The sequence below is a fragment of the Saimiri boliviensis genome, chromosome X, assembly GCF_048565385.1.
Source record: "Saimiri boliviensis isolate mSaiBol1 chromosome X, mSaiBol1.pri, whole genome shotgun sequence".
Classification (NCBI taxonomy): domain Eukaryota; kingdom Metazoa; phylum Chordata; class Mammalia; order Primates; family Cebidae; genus Saimiri; species Saimiri boliviensis.
The window spans coordinates 107,036,268-107,053,137 of record NC_133470.1 but is presented as its reverse complement, the minus strand read 5'-3'; the positions used below and the strand labels follow the sequence as shown (position 1 = coordinate 107,053,137).

The window sequence follows — 16,870 nt, the reverse complement described above, 5'->3', positions numbered from 1 at the left end:
CATCGCTCAAGAGGATGGTAAAGTCATCCAAGGACCAGCCCCAAACTCCCCAGAAAGCAGGTTCTTCCCCTGGACCCAAAGTAACCATAATTAGTCAACTCTGCTCAACCGAAACTCACTCAAAGGCGAAGAAGAGTGTACATGTCCCCAGGATGAGAAAAAGGGTCAGGTAGAAAATGCCCTTTTGCCGGGCCATCATGACGCGGCCATCACAGCAAAAGGTGTTCCTGCCTGGGAGTTTCTCCCATTTCCGTGTCACCTTCTTTCTCACCACCATCACAGACATGATTGGAATTCCTGCTCCAAAACGCGTTTTGCGATTACGCGAGAGAAGAAACAGAGGCTGAGCCCAGCTTTGAAATCACGTTGCCTGCTATTGCTGCCGCTGGATCAAACATCATCAAAAGTCCAGTTGCTACCCCTAAGAAAAAGCATAAAAAGAAAAAAAAAAAAATGAGGCAAGAGTAAGAAAATACAGTTCAACCCTCCTTTCCCAGAGGCAGAAAGTTGAAAACTGGCTGAAGGGGTGGGGATGGGAAAGTGGGAAAAGTTTATTTCCAATTCGTGTTTGTCCTCTAAAAGAAGAAATGATTAAAGGTTCTCAAAAAAGGGAAGAGGCTAATATTTCTTCTTAAATAAGCCTCTATGCTTCCAATCTAATGCTGATGATTCATTTGATTATTACAGAAACTTGGAATTAGAAAGGATTCTATAGGTGATCATGCCAATTATTAATACTATGTTTTGCAAATGAGTAAACTGAGGCCAGAGAGAAGAAATAATTTATCCAGGGTCACACAGCAGCTATGCTGATCCAGTCAAGGGCATGTCCCACTATGCCACAATGTTCTTTCAACATCATTAAAAGGGCTCTAAAAATAATAGTAGAGTTTCTGTCCTTATAAAGCCTCCCTCCCTTCCTCCCTTCACCTTCTTTCTTCAATTAGCCACTCGAATATGAATCACAGCAGGGAACAAGTCACCCTCCGGCGGGGCCAGGAGGTTCAGGACGCTCTGTGCACCTACGTGCATTGTATTTACACAAAACAGATTTCCCTTCAACAAACCCCCTGCAACTTCCTGAGTCCGGGAAATGAAACAATCTGGCTGGTCTAGCCTAACATTTGTGGGAATCTTAATGAAACCACATCAGAGACCTATAGGTGAAAGGCTGACTTAGGCAGGAGAGATTCTGGAACGGTTAGTGACTGCTGATGGCTGGTTGGGGAGGGGGGGAGGCGGGGTGGGGAATGGCAGCAGCTAAGAAAAGTCACAAGGGCGCTTTCTGGGACATGTCCTAAGTACCATCTCTACTCAGCATCCTCAATTCCCAGGCCCAGCCTTTCCCAGCCCCTGCCACCCTTCTCCTCCGCTCCGGTGTGGTGCTGTGGCCTCTATTTACTGACACCACATGCCCCACGCTGGCTGGACTGAGGCGGAAGCCTGCAGCCCGACCGACGGAGGGAGAAGCAGCCAACTCGAGATCATTCCCGGGCTGGAGAGGGCAAAGGTCCAAAAACAGCCTAAGAGCGGAGCAGGGAAACAAGAAGGTAGAAGGCTCCGGGAAGAGGAGGGGGCCCAGAGATGCAGAAAACCCCGTCCTTTGTGTAAAACTAACCTGAAAGACAATCTCCTCCCGATAAACCGGCTCAGCGGGAGAAGGAAGACCAGGAAAGGGGAGCTGGCCTGGAAGAACAAAGATCAAAATCCGTCGGGAAGCAGCGACCGGCTCCCCAGCCGGGGGCCGGGGCCGGAGGCCAGAGTCCGGGGCCCGGCCGCGGGCGCCGCCTCGCGAGGCCCGCCCTGCCTCCGCCACGCCGCGGACCACCGCCCCAGGCAGGTTGGGACGCGCGCCACATCCACACGCACACGCAGCCACACGCCCGTACACACTCACACACGCCCCGCCACGTGTAGTCACCCCGGGCCAGGGGCTCGGCGGCTGCCGAGTTGAGAAGGGCGGTTCCGACGTCCCCGCGTGCCGGCGCCGCGGATGGGGAGGCAGCCCACCCAGCAGCCGAGCCCGGGAGACCCCCGCCCCCACCCCTCGTTACCTGAACCTCGGAAACCCAACTCGGCCGGCAGCTGATGGCAGGAAACGGACCGTCCCAGGGGATCGCGTCGGCCGCCAAAGGTGACAGCGACTTCTCCTCCCTGGGCCAAGAGGCTGTCTGTTCCTGACAAGGGGCCCCAGTGGTCGGGGCCCTAAACCAGCTGTGGCTACCGCCCACCGCTGGCCGTATGGAACGCTCCTCACGTCACCAGGTCGCTCCAGTAGTTGCTCACCCTCCATTGGCCGATCGGCCTCGGCGCCTCCGCCCCGGCCTCCCGTATCCCGAACTGCGATTGGCTACGCTGAACGCCACTCGGCGATGTCTCCGCCCACTCCTCCACCCATCTCCCTGCTGCATGCCCACCTGCCAAGCCACTGCCAGCCTCTCTTTCGGGTCTGAGCGCCAGTATGTGAAGTGTTGCCTTCTATTAATATAGTTACGCAGAGACGGAGGTGAAGGGTAGTGCCAATGGGACAGCGAAGGGTGGAACCAGCCTACATACACTCGCGCGCGCGTGCACACACACACACACATACAGTGAGATGCTGAAGCAACACTAGCTCACAGATCCGGGTGCCTACCCCAAACTAGGTCTGCCGTGGGCCTCTCCAGCCCTATTTGCATTAAAATCAACCGCAACTTGAGATTTTACTCTTTATCGCCATAAAAACAAGCTGTCTGCCTCCCAAGTCTCATTCAGTAGCCAGGGACCCCATATCTCTCCCAATCACCCTAGCCTCCATCTGTAACGCTTTCACATCAAAACACACAAACAAGCATTAAAAGGATGTTGTAAAGGATAAACGTCCCCAAGAACATATCATTTTGCGGCACCTAAAACAACTAATTGACACTAATGGACTTAAAGAAACTCCACTGAAAGGATATAAATTCTTCCAGGTAGGTAATGAAGTAAAGATTGCCAAAAAGGTTGTAAATTTTTATTCGGTTTGGAGAGCTTATGATAATTAAGGGGAGAATCCAACGCAGAATTCCCACCCGTCAGATTGATTCTTTCCTTCTGCCACCCAGCTCTGCATGACTGCCACCATGAGCCACTGTTGCTGATCCGAGTGAGCTGCATGCATTAAAAGTTTAGATCGGGCCGGGCGCGGTGGCTCACTCCTGTAATCCCAGCACTTCGAGAGGCCGAGGCAGGTGGATCACCTGAGGTTAAGAGTTCAAGACCAGCCTAGCCAACCAAGCGAAAACCCGTCTCTACTACAAATACAAAAGTTAGCCGGGTGCACTGGCACTCGCCTGTAGTCCCAACTACTAGAGAGGCTGAGGCAGGAGGATTACTTGAACCCAGAAGGTAAAGGTTGCAGTGACCCAAGATCATGCCACTTCACTCCAGCCTGGGTGACAAAGCAAGATTCTGTCTCAAAGGAAAAAAAAAAAATGCTAGATTGAAGTGGGGAAACAACTGAGAAGCACAGTATTTTAGAGTGACTTTAAAAGACACTAGGTCTGTTTTCACTAGTATAGCTCTTGCCTTCCAAATATAAGAGGAAATATGAGAAAAGGTTGAAGGTTGCATCTCCTTTCCAAATGTAAGAAGAAATATGAGAAAAGGTTGAAGATTTGAGGAGAATGCCTACATTACCAGCCTAGGTTTTCCTAAGCATGACAAAAATGTCAAAGCTTTAGAAATTTGGTATTTGGAATTAGTACAGAAGAGACTGCCAAAGCTCTTCCTGAGGCAGTTGTTTGTCAGTTGAAGGACCACATACCTGGTCAAGAACTATTTTTCCTTTATAGTATTTGTGTCCCACACGATGTGAAACAAAAAGCTACATAATAATTGCATTTGACACTTTCATGGCACCCTTCAAACAACACTTTAAAAGGATTTTAAAAATGACTAGGTAATTCTGAGATGTGTAGTAATTAATTTGCAGGGAAGGTTTGTCTTTATAAAGCTTCCATTGTTCCTTAGCACTCATGCTGATTATAATCATCAGTTTATTCCTCACGGAGCGTATGATCAGTATCATTGCCTCCAAATCTCCCGCTTCGAATTCTGGAGGGTGCTGGTATTGCATACACTTGGTATGGGAGGGAGAAGAACCTCCCTAAACCTCATCAGCTCTCTGGATTTCCAAGCCTGTGGACATCAGATGCCCTGAGGAATAGTATGATCACCCCAGCTGCCATCCTTCTGACTATGGAGCAGTGAAAAATAAGCCTCTGCAGCAGTCAAACATATTTTCTCCATAGCTCAGGTGCAGGTGAAGCCTGAGGAGTCCTGGAATCGATGTGTCATGGCAACGCATTCCTGAGCTCTGCCCCTCCCTGCTCTGGGTCACATTCCCTCTGGGATTAAGTGGCTATGTGAGTCAGGCTGGTATTATTACAATCTGTTATTATTTGTGCTCACCACTCAAAGAAAAATAAGGAAAATGTATATGGACAAACATCTCATAGTACTTCCTTCTATGTAATTACATCATTTTATATAATCCTTAAAGTCTTAATACACACACACAACTAAATTCTGACTATAAACTGAGACTGCTTTTTCCTATTCTTTTCTCTTCTCTTTTCAACAGACTTCCCACTTTTTACATCCAAGTCAGCGTTGGCTCTTTCAAAAAGAGGTTATAGGTTGGGCGCAGTGGCTCACCTCTGTAATCCCGGCACTTTGGGAAGCCAAGGTGGGCGGATCATTTGAGGACAGGAGTTCGAGACCAGCCTGGCCAACATGGTGAAACCCCATCTCTAATAAAATAAAAAATTACCTGGGTGTGGTGGCAGCTGCTGGTAATCCCAGCTACTCAGGAGGCTGCGGCATGAGAATCACTTGAACCTGAAACGCAGAGGTTGCAGTGAGCCCAGATCACACCACTGCACTCCAGCCTGGAGGACAGAGCAAGACTCGGTCTCACAAAAAAAAGAAGAAAAAGAAGAAAAAGAAAGAAAGAGAGAGAAAGAAAGAAAGAAAGGAAGGAAGGAAGGAAGGAAGGAAGGAAGGGAAAAAAGGAAAGAGAAAAGGGGTTATAGTAATGTGACAAGCACTAGAAACACCAGAAGAATCAAGGTATAGCCTTCCAATTTATAAGTCAGCTCCTTGTGTTATCATACATATTCTGGAGTAGTACTTGTTTAAAAATACCTGTCTCCATATTTATGCTGTGTGTGTGTGTGTGTGTGTGTGTGTAGGTGTAATATTCTGTTTTATCCTGAGTGCCCCCACTGGGTTGAAGCTTTCCTCTTAGTGTTGCTTCAAAGACTCTCTTCTGCAACCACCCGGAGACCCATTCAGTACAACGTCCAGGAGCAGACACAAAGCATCAGCCCCCTCCTGCATTTGAGCTCATGATGGCGCCTTTTTTCTTTATTTTCTGTAGCCTCGAACTTGCCATGTTCCCTTGCCCTCCACCCCACACACACAGCCCTTTCCACCCCACCTTCCTGACTTGCACATCTCACTCTCTGCTTTCTGGCTATAAATATATGTGTGTGTAGAATGAATTGATGAGCAAAAGAATGAGCCACGGAATGCCCTACCCACTTATGATGAGCTAGTATTCTTAAGCAACATCTGTTTCTCTGAGGCCTGGGCTGCTGTCACTGACATAGAAGAGACAGGATGGTAGGTAGCACAGAAAGCACATAAGTCTTATGGCCAGACAGGCCTAGGTTCAAATCCTGGCTCTGCTACTTAATAGCTTGTATAACCTTTGGCGAGTAATTTATCCTTTCTGAGACTATTTCCTCATCTGTAAAATAAAGCTAATACCTACTTCATAGAGTTATAAAGGGAATTGTGTGCTAACCGTCTGGCATGGAAGAGAGACACAGTCAATGCTGTATGTTATGATGACATCTCCATTACTGCCCCCTCCCAAATCCCTCTTTTAGCCACCCTGCTGACTGGGGATAGAAAGGTAGAAAAAATGAGACCCATTCTTCACTTTGTAGAATGCTTGTCATCCGTGTGTCACCATGTCTTCATAGCCTCTAAATTAATCACTGAATTGAATCCTTATCTGACTGGGTTTCCCACTTCCCCACCCGACCCAGGACCGGAGGAAGCCTGGATAGTAATCTTGTTCTAGTAGAATGGCTGATCCTTAGCTTCGTCTTCTCAAGTAAATCATTGACATTGCTGCCACATTATCTGTTTCAACAGGCAAAAAGTAAATGGGATTCCTTTCACTGAGCACCACCTATGTTCGCAGCCCTGTGCTGAGATTGTTGGCTTCTCTTGCGGACTGAGCACCACCTTAAAGACATCCTCACATGGCCAGGCACGGTGCCTTATGCCTGTAATCCCAGCATTTTGGGATGCTGAGGCAGGCAGATCACCTGAGCTCAGGAGTTCAAGACCAGCCTGACCAACCAACCTGATGGGGTGAAACCCTGTCTCTAATAAAAATACAAAAATTAGCTGGGCTTGGTGGCAGGTGCCTGTAATCCCAGCTGCTCGGGACAATGAGGCACAAGAATCGCTGGAACCCAGGAAGCAAAGGTTGCAGTGAGCTGAGATTGCACCACTGCACTCCAGCCTGGGCAACAGAGTAAGACTCCATCTCAAAAACAAACAAAAGAGATAGCCTTGCATGAAAGCCAAACACGCAGAAAGCCCCTCAAAAAAACAGCCTGGGATGGCCAGAAAAGTGTTCATCACAATGCAGCTGAATTGCCCAAACCCAGGTCTCTGTTTCTGCCTCAGATGGCGTTGCTGCTCCCACTGGTTCCCAATGCTACTTCATCTCTAGCCTGTGGATTTCTGACTCCACCTGGGATGGTTTTAGGTCCTATGCTTGACCTCTCAACACTAGCCCTAAGACAATCTTCTCATTAAACGAGCACGATAACAGCAATAGAGACGATTTATTAGGGAACTCCTTTGAGCCAGAGATTGTACTAGGTGCTTTATACAATTAGATTCTCAGATTACAGTCTAAACTTGATGTGCAAGTGAGAGCATCTGATACTGACCTGGCACAGCCCTAGCCTCTGACTCTGCCCAGCTCTCTCATTCCAGGAACTGACCTCAATCACTGTGCAGCCCAAAAATAGAACCCGTTTATCAGTCAATCATGAAGTATGTATTAAGCAGCCACAGTTTGCCCAACCTATACTGGGCACTATGGGAAATATCAAGGAAGTAATGACATGATCCCAGCCTCCAAGGATTTAGTAACACCTACGAAGTTACTAAAGATAAATACAAAACAGTGCAGAGTCAAATTCTCAACCATGCATAGCAGAGTCTCCAACGTCTTAAGGTGATCTTGCCTCAAAAGGTTGTAGCCTCTCAAATACTATTGTTAGAAGAGTAAATTGGTCAAAGTCTTTCAGAGGGGCTACTTGGCAGTATCTCAACATTTTTTTGCATTACGCAACCACTGACGCAACAATCCTACTTCTGTCTAGAAATACTAGCACAAATGTTCAAAGATATATGTTCAAAGATGTTTACTACACACATTGCAATTGCTTGTGAATGTGCATACTTGTGTATATGTAATTGCAAAAATTAGCAAACAGAAAAGGCCATTAACTATTGGAAATCCATATCGTGGAGTACTATGTCACTATTAAAAATAATGGTATATAATATTCATACAGAAAAGAACAAACCACTGCCTTTCTGTATGAGAGTATATTTCAATGGAAATTTTACATTAAAATATTTTCTTGAGGCCGAGCACGGTGGCTTACTCCTGTAATCCCAGAACTTTGGGAGGCTGAAGTGGGCAGATTGCTTGGGGTCAGGAGTTCAAGACCAGCCTGGCTAACATGGCGAAACCCCTTCTCTACTAAAAATAGAAAAATTAGCCAGGGTGGTGGCAGGTGCCTGTAATCCCAGCTACTCAGGAGGCTGAGGCAAGAGAATCGCTTGAACCTGGGAGGCGGAGGTTGCAGCGAGTAGAGATGTCACCATTGCACACCAGCCTGGGTGATAGAGTGAGACTCCGTCTGAAAAAAAAAAAAAAGAAAAAAAAAAAAAAAAAAAAAAATCTCTACTAGCTTCCTGAAGCAGAGGCGGGGGAATGGGGGGAGGCTTAGCCCGGACGGCAGCAGTGACAGAGAAGCCCAAATACCTAAACGTGCCCAACACCATCATCACCAGGATCAACAAGGAGGCGCTCCTGGACGGTGTCAGCGTCTCCAAGGAGGCCCGGAGCACCATCTCCTGCGCCGCCAGCGTCTTGGTGCTATACACCACATCCTGTGCCAACAACTTGGCAATGAAAGGAAACTGCAAGACGCTGATGTGCTCTCAGCCATGGAAGAGATGGAGTTCCAGTGATTCGTTACCCCATTTTTTCTTTTTTTTTTTGAGAAGGAGTTTCACTCTTGCTGCCCAGACTGGAGTACAATGGCCTGATCTCTCGGCTCACTGCAATCTCCGCCTCTCGGGATCAAGTGATTCTCCTGCCTCAGCCTCCCGAGTAGCTGGAATTGCAGGCATGTGCCACCACGCTTGGCTAATTTTGTATTTTTAGTAGAGACAGGGTTTCTCCATGTTGGTCAGGCTGTTCTCGAACTCCTGACCTCAGTTGATCCGCCTGCCTCGTCCTCCCAAAGTGCTGGGATTACAGGCGTGAGCTACTGCGCCGGCCATAGTCTTTGACGGTAGTAGCTTACTAAGACTCGTCAGAATAGTAAGCTTTAGGAAACTACCAAAATGCTGTGGGGGAATAACAAAATCTGTTCTTTTTAGTTGACAGAAGCATTAACTGAATTTTGTTTTTCATAGAACCACTTGGCTCGAAATCTTTCTATATTGCCTGTAGATGTTCAGCCTGCTGGGGTGGTGGTAATCTGGTCACAAGTGTTCTTAAATCAGCAGTTTAGAGTGGTATTAGTCAAGCAGGGGTGCCAGTGTCTTACTTTTACAAAAACAGATGGCACCGCATCAGACGTACCTTACTATCTGCCACTGTACATCTTTAGGATTTGTCATCACCTCCTGGAAGGTGTAAAACCCCGGGCTTCCTCTTCTTATAGTCCATCTCCCAGATTTGTGACTAAGCCTTTTCATTCTTCAATTCATGATGAGTTCCAAGCTTTATTTCCTTTAGGCACACAGCTTTCTCCCTCCGTGCCTCTTGCTTCCTTTCTCTCTTCTGTCTCTCCTCTGCTCCCCATCCCACCTTCTCCTCTCCCTCCTTTTCTCACTTCTGTCAGTCTAGGAGCTTTGATTACCTGCTTAATACTCCAAAGTACGAGTCCCTCGCATCTCTTGATTCCTTAGTTCTAATCTAATGAGTTTTTGTTGTTTTTATTTTTAAGAGATGGGGTCTCTCACTCTGTGGCCCAGGTTGGAGTGCAGCAGCATGATCATAGGTCACTGCATCCTTGAACTCCTGGGCTCAAGTGATCCTCCAGCCTGAGCCTCCTGAGTATCTGGGACTACAGATGCATGCCACCAAGCCTGGCTAATTTTGTCTCATGTCTTCTAAAAATTATTTTGTGAAGCCCCTCTGAACCTTAAGGGAAATCTGATGGTGCCCAGGAATCTAACCATCCTCTTTAACTGCTTCTAAAATAGCTCTGTTGGCCTTTCTTAACCTTTTTTTCTGTTTCCATTCAGTGCCATTCACTTTTTGTTTGTCTCTAAGTTGAGTGCTTGGGGTTTGACATGTAGCTTGGTACTGTTAGTAACTTGTTAAATACAGTGAAAAGTTTGTGAGTGAAGAATGCTGAGAAGATTGTAATGCTTTGTACAAATAAAGAACACTGTTGTTAAAAATACATATTTTTTCTCAATAATTAACTATGTATGTGCTGACAGGCAAGTGTCCCCTATATATTAAGTCTAAACATTTATATTAACAAAATACAACTTTTAGGCCAGATGTAGTGGCTCGCACCTGTAAGCCCAGTACTTTGGGAGGCTGACGTGGGCAGATCACCTGAGGACAGGAGTTTGTGATTAGCCTGGCCAACATGATGAAACCCCATCTCTACTAAAAATACAAAAATTAGCCAGGCGTGGTGGCAGGTGCCTGTAATCCCAACTACTCAGGAAGGTGAGGCAGGAAAATCACTTGAACCCAGGCGTCGGAGGTTGCAGCAGGCCCAGATCATGCCACTGCACTCCAACCTGGGCAACAGAGCAAGACTCCATCTCCAAAAATAAAATAAAATAAAACAAAGAATTAACACAGGAAGTGGGCTTCGAGAAGATGAACTTTATTCTGAGCAATAGACAAAATAAGGAAGAAGCTAGAAGACAGTCAAAATATGGTAAAGAAAGCATACAGATAGTTTATCTGCAAAAAAAACGCAATCAAGAATGCCATTTTCAATAACAAAGGCAGCTAGAACATGGAATGATATAGAGTAATTGACAGAGGTTGTGACATTGGAACTATAAAGAAGAAAATACAGGCAATGCAATCAAGGCACATCCCTTGGCTTTACACTGAAAAATATTGACATGATTATAATAATGTGAACACTATCTTTAATGGTTTTCAACTTTTGGAATCTAACCTAGAGACAAATCACAGGAAACTTAATTATGATTACAGAGTATAAAGGAAATGTTAACTTAATGTAAAAGCATAGCTTATAGAAGTTGGAAAGTAGACAGAATTAGGAGAGGTGGAAGGATGTGTAGCAGCATTAATACTTTAATTTTAGAAAGTGTACAATCAAGAGATACTGTCTATAGATGAACAAGAAATAGAGTTTTATGTACCTTATACCAAGGCACAAAGAGGCCAGGCATAGTGGCTCATGCCTGTAATCCCAGGGCTTTGGAAGGGAGCCTGAAGTGGTGGATTGCTACGGCCCAAGAGTTCAAGACTAGCCTGGGCAACATGGTGAGCCCTTGTCTCTACAAAAATAAACAAAACTTAGCTGAGCATGGTTGTGCAAGTCTGTCATCCCAGGTACTCAAAAGGCTGAGGTGGGAGGATCACCTGAGCCCAGGAAGTCGAGGCTACAGTGAGCTGTGATCACATCACTCCCCTCCAGCCTGGGCGACAGAGCAAGCTCTTGTCTCAAAAAAAAAAAAAAAAAAAAAAAAAAAGGCACAAAGATAACCAAAAAGGCATACAAATAAAAAGGTACCATTAGAATGATCGCCTCTGGAGAAGGAAAATAAACAGAGAAACTAAAATTAGTGACATATCGGCAAGAAGGAAAAGGTGGTGCTGCAGCAGAAGTGAGCTAAATCCCCACCTATCAGAGCAGGAGGTCAATAGAAGATGTCTAGAGCTGGCAAACCAAGGAAGGATTCAGAGAAAATGGATTATTGCAACATCCATCCCCCTTACTGGTCTCCCTGCTTCCTCCCTAACCCCCCTTTAGTCTGTTACTAACAGACCAGCTAAAGAGATTCTTTTGAAAGCGAACTCGGACCTTTTCACCCATGACTTGTCCAATGGCTTGCTGTCTCGCTCAGAACAAAAGCCAAAGCCATGACAATGGTTTACTAGGCCTTATGCCATCATCTGCTTCAGCATTCCCCGACCCCTGCAGCTCCTGCTACTGCACCTTGCTCATTCCGCACCAGCCCCAGGAGCCTCCTTGCTGTTCCTGGAGCAAACTGGACGTGTTTCCATCTCAGGACCTTGGCACCAGCTGTTCTTGCTGCCTGGAATTATCCTTCCCCAGACATTTGCATAGCTTTCTCTGTCACCTCCTTCAGGTCCTTACTCACATGTCCACTTCTCAGAGAGGTTTTCCTTGGCTACTCTATTCGTTTTGTTTTTGAGACAGAATCTTGCTCTGTTGCCCAGGCTGGAGTGCAGTGCTTCGATCTCAGCTCAATGCAACCTCTGCCTCTCGGGTTCAAGGTATTCTCCTGCCTCAGCCTCCCAAGTAGCTGGGATTACAGGCACTCGCCACCATGCCCAACTATTTTTTGTACTTTTAGTAGAGATGGGGTTTCGCCACGTTGGCCAGTCTGGTCTCGAACTCCCAATCTCAGGTAGTCCACCCACCTCGGCCTCCCAAAGTGCTGGCTGGGATTACAAGCGTGAGCCACTGCACCCAGCCAAGAGCAGATTTTCATCTATTTTGTTGGTTGCTCCATGCCCTGTGTTTAGAACGGTGAGTGGCATACAGTAGGTGCTTGTTATGGGTTGAATAGTGTCCCCCAAAATTCGTATGTTGAAATCGCAGCCCTCACTACCTCAGCATGTAGCTATGTTTGGAGATAAGGTCTCCACTGAGGTGATTAAATTAAACTGAGGCCATTGGGATATGGCCCTGCTCCAATATGACTAGTGTCCTTAGAAGAGGAAGAGACACCAGGGACTCACATGCACAGAGCGACAGCCAGGTTTGGGGGCAGCAAGAGAGCAGCCATCTGCAAGCTAAGGAGAGAGGCCTGGAACAGATCCTTCCCTGATGGCCCTCAGAGGAAACCAGCCCTGCCAGCACCTTGATCTTGAACCTGCAGCCACAAAACTGTGGGAAAATCAATTTCTGTTGTTGAAGCCACCCAGTGGCATTTGGTGATGGCAGCCCGAGCAAACAAACACGATGCTCAACAAATATGTTGTTTAAGTAAATGGATAAACCGGTGAATGTATATGGCAGAAATCATTAGAAAAACCCAAACCAGAAACAATTAAGTGGCAGCTCTTAGAGAATGGGACTACAGGTAGGTAGGGGCAGGGTAGGAGATAGTCGCTTTCTATTATGAGTGATTTGTGTCTACGTGAATACATTACTGTGATGATTATCGTCATTATTACTATTTTAGGGATGGGTCTTGCTGTCACCCAGGCTGCAGTGCAATGGCACAATCATGGCTCACTGCAGCCTCAACCTCCCAGGCTCAAGCCATCATCTCTCCTCAGCCTCCTGAGTAACTGGGACTACAGGTGCACACCACCACACCCAGCTAATTTTTAAAAACTTTTTGTAGAGATGGGAGTCTCGCTATGTTGCCCAGCTGGTCTTGAACTCCTGGGCTCAAGCAATCCACCTTCCCTGGCCTCCCAAAGTGCTGGGATTATAGGCAGAAGCCAGCTTTCCCAGCCCAATGCATTATTTTAATAAAGATTTTTAAATGTTAATGTTTTGAAACAGGGTCTTGCTATGTTGCGCAGGCTGGAGTGCAGTGACTATTCACAGGCTCAATCATGGCACACTAGAGCCTTTAATTCCTGGGCTCAAGAGATCCTCCCACTTCAGCCTCTGGAGTACCTGGAACTACAGATGAACACCACCACATCCAGCTTAGACGTTAATCTTTTAAAAGGGGGGTTTACAGAACAAAAAACATAGGTTTGTGAGGCTTTATATTAGTGGTGCTCCATGAGGGTGATTTTGCCCCCTTCCTAAGGGACATTTGCCAATGTCTGGAGACATTTTTGTTTGTCACAACTTGAGGGAGTGTAACTGGCATCAGGGACACTGCTAAGCATCTTACAATGCACAGGACAGCTTGCCACAACAAAGAATTCTTCAACCCAGAATGCCAATGGAGCAAGGCCAAGGAACCCTGCTTTACACAGATGATCATAGATTCATAACAAGTTATTAGGGAGCGTTACGGCTGTTTAGTAAATAGAGTCAACCTGTGAGAAGAACATAATGTAGGAAACCTACCATAGTACAGCACAATCCATTCTTTTTTTTTTTTTTTTTTTCTTTTTTTGAGATGGAGTCTTACTCTGTGACCCAGGCTAGAGTGCAATGGCACGATCTCAGCTCACAGCAACCTCCACCTCCTGGGTTCAAGCAATCTTCCTGCCTCAGCCTCTGAGTAACTGGGATTATGGGCACATACCACCATGCCCGGCTAATCTTTGTATTTTTAGTAGAGATGCGGTTTCGCCATGTTGGCTAACCTGGTCTCGAACTCCTGGCCTCAAGTGATCCACCCGCCTTGCCCTCCCAAAGTGGTAGGATTACAGGCGTGAGCCACCGTGCCCAGCCCCACAATCCATTCTTTGGTTCATCGGTAAAGAGAAAAATTCTGGACCAAGTGGTAGTTCCTAAGGCAGTGCCAGGAATATAGGAAGCGTAGTAAATACAGAGTTCTTTACTGCCTTCTGTCCACATGTCCTATACAAGCTTTCATTATCTACAAATGCAAATCCCATATTGCCTCACTCTCCCTTCACTGCCTCTCCCTGCCAATCTGATTCCTCCCCTTGCTCTTCACGAGTCAGCACTCAACACTACAGCCTTTCTATTTTATCCTAAACCCCAATTCCAACATTTCTCCCAGACCACAACTCATGCTGTAATGCCTTCTCTGCACCTCCGTTCTGTCATTTGCACAGCACCTCTTTGATGAAATCCTCTCCAACTTCTTGGAAAACAGTGAACAATTTCTCCCTGATTCCATCTTGCATAAAACCACAACCCCCTCCTTGCTCAACAACCTACCAAAAGCACCTACTTTTTTACACATCGGCACTAAATAAACATGAAACGTCTGGATGTGTTAGGTGTTTAGTTTCTTATATACTCATGATAAAGGTGTCTGTGTTCATGTTATGTCCAGCTAGAAGTGGTTTACACAAGTGTCTGCTGATCCAATCTGGGAATGTGGTTTCTAAGGAGGGGTTTGAGAAGGAACAAGGGGGTTCACTGTTCCATGCTACTACTCGGAACATTAGTTTTCACCTTAAACAGCAACATTTTTTTGCTGCCGGGTACTGTGAGCTTGCTAAGGAGGTGGAAATGTCCTGTTTCAGAATCAATGCACTGTGGAATATTTGTAAAAGGAAATACAAAAAAGTTGTAATAGTGGTTACCTTCAGGGGAAGGGACTGGAGAACTTAGAAATAAGAGAAAAAGAGAGATCTAATTTTCAGTGTATGCCCTTTCATAACTTTGGAACTTTGGTCCATGTGCGTATATTAGCTATACAAAAATATTAATTTTTATATCAGTATATCGTACAAAACTATACTTTTTCTTGAAACAGAGTCTCACTCTGTCACCCAGGCTGGCATGCAGTGGTGCGATCTCAGCTCACTGCAAACTCCGCCTGCCGGGTTCAAGTGATTCTCCTGCCTCAGCCTCCTGAGTAGCTTGGATTACAGGTGCATGCCAACACACCTGGCTAATTTCTGTATTTTTAGTAGAGACAGGATTTCGCCATGTTGGACAGGCTGGTCTTGAACTCCTGACCTCAAATGATCTGCCCACCTCAGCCTCCTAAAGTGCTGGGATTACAGGCATGAACCACCTCGCCCAGCCGTGGCATGAGCCACTGCCCCCTGCCAAGCTATACTGTTTGGATCTTAAACCAAACATCCACACAGCTACAGTTGGCCATAAAATTATCATATTTTTTTATATTCAAAACTGAAGTATTAGATATGTATTTCAGCAGTCTATTAGACTCTGAATCCCAAACTGTGAAAAAACTAAAAAAAAAAAAAAGATCAGGTGCAGTGGCTCACACCTATAATCCCAGGACGTTGGAAGGCCAAGGCAGGTGGATCACTTGAGCCCAGGAGTTTGATATCAGCCTGGGCAACATGGTGAGATCCCCATCTCTACAAAAAAGTCAAAAAATTAGCTGGATATGGTGGTGCACACCCGTAGTCTCAGCTAATTGGGAGGCTGAACTGGAAGGATTGCTTGAGGCCAGGAGGTCGAGGCTGTAGGCAGCCATAACCAACACCATTGTACTCCCACCCAGGAGACAGAGGGAGGCCCCGTCTCAAAATAAATAAATAAAATTGGAGCTCTGAAAAAGTTGCAGTGACAAAATTTTAATTTCTTTTTTTTTTTTTTTTTTTTTTTGAGACGGAGTTTCGCTCTTGTTACCCAGGCTGGAGTGCAATGGCGCGATCTCGGCTCACCGCAACCTCCGCCTCCTGGGTTCAAGCAATTCTCCTGCCTCAGCCTCCTGAGTAGCTGGGATTACAGGCACATGCCACCATGCCCAGCTAATTTTTTGTATCTTTAGTAGAGACGGGGTTTCACCATGTTGACCAGGATGGTCTCGATCTCTTGACCTCGTGATCCACCCGCCTCAGCCTCCCAAAGTGCTGGGATTACAGGCTTGAGCCACCGCGCCCAGCAAAATTTTAATTTCAATATATGACATATAATTGATTGATCAAGACTTTTAAGTACTCTAATACAGATGACAAGTGAAGACCAATTTATCAAGGAATAGTTTCCTGTCTTGTTTTAATTTAGATATAATAATAACAGAGACCAAATACTTTGGAGTAAAATAATGCTTTATTGAGAACTCCTTTTCCTCAAAATTTCTGCCTTTTCCCAGTGACTGTAAGACCAAATGTCACATTTTTTTTCTTTGAAATGGAGTCTTGCTCTGTCACCCAGGCTGGAGTGCAATGGCATGATCTCAGCTCACTGCAACCTCCGCCTCCTGGGTTCAAGTGATTCTCCTGCCTCAGCCTCCTGAGTAGCTGGGACTACAAGCATGCACCACCACACCCAGCTAATTTTTGTATTTTTAGTAGAGACGAAATTTCACCGTACTGGCCAGACTGGTCTCGAACTCCTGACCTTGTGATCCACCCACCTTGGCCTCCCAAAGTGCTGGAATTACAGGCCTGAGCCACTGCACCAGGCTGAATGTCACAAATTTTAAATACATACACACACATCAAAATTTCCCTTGTCCAAACTGAGCCTCTAATATGAAGACACACTCCTTTTTCATCTGACCTCTAAGGCATGTCTAAATTTGAGAATGTCTACCAAACCTCTGGTCATCCAAGAGAAATCTCTTTTTTCTTTATTTCTTCTAAAAAACAAACAAACAAACAAAAAACCAAAATGGAATACACGTGCAGAATGTGCAGGTTTGTGGAACCAACCCAAATGCCCATCAATGATAGACTGGATAAAGAAAATGTGGTACATATGCAGCATGGAATACTATGCAGCCATAA

General features: G+C 45.9%; 1 protein-coding gene across 2 annotated transcripts in view; it reads right to left on the bottom strand.

Annotated features, from left to right (window-relative positions):
- The window catches only part of ZDHHC9 (zDHHC palmitoyltransferase 9), a 39,832-nt gene extending 37,567 nt beyond the window's left edge, over window positions 1-2,265 (bottom strand). The window contains exons 1-3 of one of the 2 annotated variants that reach the window (XM_074392017.1): window positions 2,055-2,265; window positions 1,619-1,686; window positions 120-421 (exon numbers count right to left, since the gene is read on the bottom strand). In XM_074392017.1, the coding sequence (XP_074248118.1) occupies window positions 120-286 (167 nt within the window). In that variant the 5' untranslated portion in view covers window positions 287-421; window positions 1,619-1,686; window positions 2,055-2,265. The remainder of the gene's footprint in view (window positions 1-119; window positions 422-1,618; window positions 1,687-2,054) is intronic. The other variant, XM_074392018.1, reaches the window with a different exon arrangement.
- Window positions 2,266-16,870: the final 14,605 nt, after the last annotated feature.